The sequence below is a fragment of the Mobula birostris genome, chromosome 11 (assembly GCF_030028105.1).
Source record: "Mobula birostris isolate sMobBir1 chromosome 11, sMobBir1.hap1, whole genome shotgun sequence".
Taxonomy (NCBI): Eukaryota; Metazoa; Chordata; class Chondrichthyes; order Myliobatiformes; family Myliobatidae; genus Mobula; species Mobula birostris.
Genome location: NC_092380.1, coordinates 2,090,409 through 2,095,408, shown reverse-complemented (window position 1 = coordinate 2,095,408; position 5,000 = coordinate 2,090,409). Strand labels below are relative to the sequence as shown.

The 5,000-nt window shown below is 50.9% G+C and overlaps 1 protein-coding gene across 1 annotated transcript in view; it reads right to left on the bottom strand.

Annotated features, from left to right (window-relative positions):
- Positions 1–5,000, bottom strand: part of LOC140204727 (integrin alpha-M-like) — a 45,918-nt gene that overhangs the window by 35,949 nt on the left and 4,969 nt on the right. The window contains exon 4 of the mRNA XM_072271458.1: positions 4,722–4,780. Coding sequence (XP_072127559.1) covers positions 4,722–4,780 — 59 coding nt within the window. The remainder of the gene's footprint in view (positions 1–4,721; positions 4,781–5,000) is intronic.

Here is a 5,000-nt window from a genome sequence, read left to right as displayed (position 1 = left end):
GTCAGTCCATCTGGAATGAAAAGATGTTATTCTGGTTGAGCTGGAAAGAGTGCAGAGGAGATTTACAAGGATGTTGCCGTAATTCGAGAGACTGAGATAAGGAGAGAGGCTGGACAGGTTGGGACTTTATCCCTTGGGGCGTAGGAGACTCAGGGGTGACCTTATAGAGGTGTATAAAACTACGAGGGGCACAGATGGGGTAAAGGTACATTCCAACAAGGTTAGAGAATCAGGGAGCCGGGGGCACAGGTTTAAGGTTGAAGGGAAGGGATTTAATAGCGATCAGTGGGGCAACTTTTTCACCCAGAGGGTGGCCCGCATAAGGAATGAGCTGCCGGAGGAAATGGTTGAGGCAGGAACATTAACAACGTTTAAAAGACACTCAGACAGGTACATGGATAGGAAAGGGAAAAAGGAAATGGTCCAAGCACAGGCAAATGAGTCTACTTGGATAGGAATCTTCTATCCTTCTACGAGTGCAGAGGAGATTCACCAGGATGCTGCCCGAAATGAGAGACAAGTCTTATGAAGAAAGGCTGGAATGAAAGAAGGTGAGAGATGACTTAATAGAGGTGTACAAGAAGATAAAAAAGTATAGTGATTCTAGAGCAGTCTGGTTATAAAACAGGTTCTGACTTAGTTCGCCTGTACATGCCAACGCTCATCGTGGCTGCTTTACTTCTGCAAGCATCTCAGTTCCCCCTGGGCCTATGCAGAAGGAAATGAAACCATGAGAGGGACAGAGAGAATTGGATGCCACAGTTTTCTTCCTCAAGTCCGGGCAGCTTCTCCTTTAGATCACGTGCTCTGACTGATGCTAAATTTATACTTCAGAACGTAGGATAGCACCGCTCAGTACGGGCTCTTCCGCACGCGGTTCTGCGCTCAGCTTTTAACCTACCCTAAAATCATTTTAACGCTTCCCTTCCACATAGCCCGCCATTTTCTTTTCATCTGCGTATCTATACAAGTCTCTTATATGTTCCTAATGGATCTCTCTCTGCTACCACCCCCAGCAGTGCATTCCAGGTATCCACCTCTCTTTGTATAAAATATCCTACCTCTGACAACTTTCTGGGATCTGTGGGTACATGTCCACAGATCCCTGAAAGTTGCCTCACAGGTAGATAGGGTAGTTAAGAAAGCTTATGGAGTGTTAGCTTTCATAAGTCGAGGGATAGAGTTTAAGAGTCACGATGTAATGATGCAGCTCTATAAAACTCTGGTTAGGCCACACTTGGAGTACTGTGTCCAGTTCTGGTCACCTCACTATAGGAAGGATGTGGAAGCATTGGGAAGGGTACAGAGGAGATTTACCAGGATGCTGCCTGGTTTAGAGAGTATGGATTATGATCAGAGATGAAGGGAGCTAGGGCTTTACTCTTTGGAGAGAAGGAGGATGAGAGGAGACGTGATAGAGGTGTACAAGATAGTAAGAGGAATAGATAACATGGATAGCCAGCGCCTCTTCCCCAGGGCACCACTGCTCAATACAAGAGGACATGGCTTTAAGGTAAGGGGTGGGAAGTTCAAGGGGGATATTAGAGGAAGGTTTTTTACTCAGAGAGTGGTTGGTGCGTGGAATGCACTGCCTCAGCCAGTGGTGGAGGCAGATACACTAGTGAAGTTTAAGAGACTACTAGACAGGTATATGGAGGAATCTAAGGTGGGGGCTTATATGGGAGGCAGGGTTTGGGGGTCGGCACAACATAGTGGGCCGAAGGGCCTGTACTGTGCTGTACTATTCTATGTTCTATGTTCTTTGTTCATACCCCCAGGTTCTGAGACACATTTCTGAGCTGTATATCTCTGGGACTCTACTACAAGGTCATCTCTCAGTCTCCTACTCTCCAAGAAAGTCCCAAGCTGCAAAATATCTTTCTCCATCATTCAGTCCGTCGAGCCGGCAACATCCCTGTAAAAAGGTGATCCTGCGGATCCTGACAATCTAGAGTAACACACATACAAAATGCTGGCGGAAATCAGCAGGTCGATGCAGTAAAATAAGGAAACGGGTAAATAGTCAACATTTCTGGCGGAGACTCCTCATCAGAACTGGAACGGAAGGGGGAAAAGGAGAGGAGAGTTGTCCATGGTAGAAAGGCCTGGAGCAGGATCACCGAGGGGGAGGTGATGGGCAACTGAGGAAATGGAAGTTCATGCCATCAGGTTGGAGGCTTCTCGTTCAGAATATGAGGGTTGCGTTTCCAACCCGAGAGTACCTTCATTGTGGCAGTAGTCCGTGGACCGACATGTTGGAATAGGAATGGGAATTAGAGTTAAACTGGTTGGCCGCCGAGCAATCTAGGACGGTACGGTAACATAGTGGTTAGCACAACGCTTTATAGTACAGGTGACCCGGGTTCAATTCCTGCCGCTGCCTGTAAGGATTTTGTAAGCGCTCCCTGTAACCACGTGGCCACTCCCCCCACCCACCCCCTGGTTACCTCCCACAGTCCAAAGACGTATCGGTTGGTAGGTTAATTGGTCATTGTACATTGTCCTGTGGTTAGTTTGGGAGTCAAGGGATCGCTAGGCAGCGCGGCAGCATGGATCGAAAGGCTAGGAGGGCGTATTCCTCGCTCATCTCAATAAATAAAAATTCCTGTTTGCTGCCGACAGAGCGAAGGTGCTCGACAAAGCGGTCCGCCAGTCAATGTCGGGTCCCACAAATGACGCTTCGGTAGCACCGGATACGATCGACGACCCCAATAGATTCGCAGGTGAAGTGTTGTCTCACCTGGAAGGACTGTTGGGAAGTGAGGGAATGATCTCCTATCCTATCAAATTCCTTATTCTTCAGCCTTTTACTTTTTCCTCATGTCATCAGCTTCTCGCTTCATCCCCCTTCCCTAACCCACCAGACTTCACCTACCACCTTATACCCTGTCCTCGTTCACCCCTCCCCTACCTCTTCCCCCTTCCTCTCCAGTCCTGATTAAACATCCTCGTAAATCTCCTCGGCATGCTTAATGCCATCTTTCCTATGGCAGGACGACCAAAACTCAACATAATACTCAAAGTGTGGCCTCATTATTGTCTTATAAAACGGCAACATAGCATCCCAACTCCTGTAGTCAGGGCCCGAGTCCTTGACGGCCGGCGTACCGAACGCCTTCACCGCCTGTCTACCTGTGACTCCAAGTTCAGGGAATCATGTACCTCGAGGCCCATCTGTTCTACTACCCTACCCAGGTCCCAGTCGCTCACAGCAAAAGTCTTGCCCAGGTCAGAAAAGCAACAATAGACTAAGTTTTACCACCGTATCCGAGCTGCACTTGGCCACTTCCCGTCCCTGTGTATTCTCAGAACCTTTTGTCATGCTTCCTGCCCTTTCTTTCGCCATTCTTGATTACCGTCAGCTTCTCTATTTTTCAGAAGACTTCCTCCTGAACGCGGCCTGTGTACTCACTCGCGATTGGAAACTGAATGTCTGCTTCCCTAGGAGAGTGTCACAGGAAGGTGTGGATGGAGATTCACTCCTTGTCTGACCCTGGGAGTGTGTGATGGGACGGTGTGGAGGGAGATTCACCCTGTGTCTGACCCCGGGAGTGTGTGATGGGACGGTGAGGAGGGAGCTTCACTCTGTGTCTGACCCCGGGAGTGTGTGATGGGACGGTGTGGAGGGAGCTTCACTCTGTGTCTGACCCCGGGAGTGTGTGATGGGACGGTGTGGAGGGAGCTTCACTCTGTGTCTGACCCCGGGAGTGTGTGATGGGACGGTGAGGAGGGAGATTCACTCTGTGTCTGACCCCGGGAGTGTGTGATGGGACGGTGTGGAGGGAGCTTCACTCTGTGTCTGACCCCGGGAGTGTGTGATGGGACGGTGTGGAGGGAGCTTCACTCTGTGTCTGACCCCGGGAGTGTTTGATGGGACGGTGTGGAGGGAGATTCACTCTGTGTCAGACCGCGGGAGTGTGTGATGGGATGGTGTGGAGGCAGATTCACTCTGTGTCTGACCACGGGAGTGTATGATGGGACGGGGTGGAGGGAGATTCACTCTGTGTCTGACCCCGGGAGTGTGTGATGGGACGGTGTGGAGGGAGCTTCACTCTGTGTCTGACCGCGGGAGTGTGTGATGGGACGGTGTGGAAGGAGATTCACTCTGTGTCTGACCCCGGGAGTGTGTGATGAGACGGTGTGCAGGGAGATTCACTCTGTGTCTGACCCCGGGAGTGTGAGATGGGACGGTGTGGAGGGAGCTTCACTTTGCGTCTGAATCCGGGAGTGTGTGATGGGACGGTGTGGAGGGACATTCACTCTGTGTCTGACCGCGGGAGTGTGTGATGGGACGGTGTGGAGGGAGATTCACTTTGTGTCTGACCCCGGGAGTGTGTGATGGGACGGTGTGGAGGGAGGTTCACTCTGTGTCTGACCGCGGGAGTGTGTGATGGGATGGTGTGGAGGGAGATTCACTCTGTGTCTGACCCCGGGAGTGTGAGATGGGACGGTGTGGAGGGAGATTCACTCTGTGTCTGACCCCGGGAGTGTGTGACGGGACGGTGTGGAGGGAGATTCACTCTGTGTCTGACCCGGGAGTGTGTGATGGGACGGTGCGGAGGGAGATTCACTCTGTGTCTGACCCGGGAGTGTGTGATGGGACGGTGCGGAGGGAGATTCACTCTGCGTCTGACCCGGGAGTGTGTGACGGGACGGTGTGGAGGGAGATTCACTCTTTGTCTGACCCCGGGATTGTGTGACGGGACGGTGTGGATACTTACAAGAGCTTGATTATCACCTGCTGTCATCGAAAGTCCGAGATTATTTGTTCCTTTTGGAGCTATTTGCAAACAATCAGTAAGTAACCAAGTGAATAGATCTTCATTAAACATATATTTGGTAAATGTGAAGTTTCAGTCTGAATGTTCAATAGAGCGTACTCCGTCCTGAATGCACCTCCCTCCTCAATTACACCTCACTATCTATTCCACTCCCTCTCATCCGCAATCTCCCTCTTCCTCCTTCCTCTGTGCCTCTCCGTCACCCTCCCTCCTCGCTAC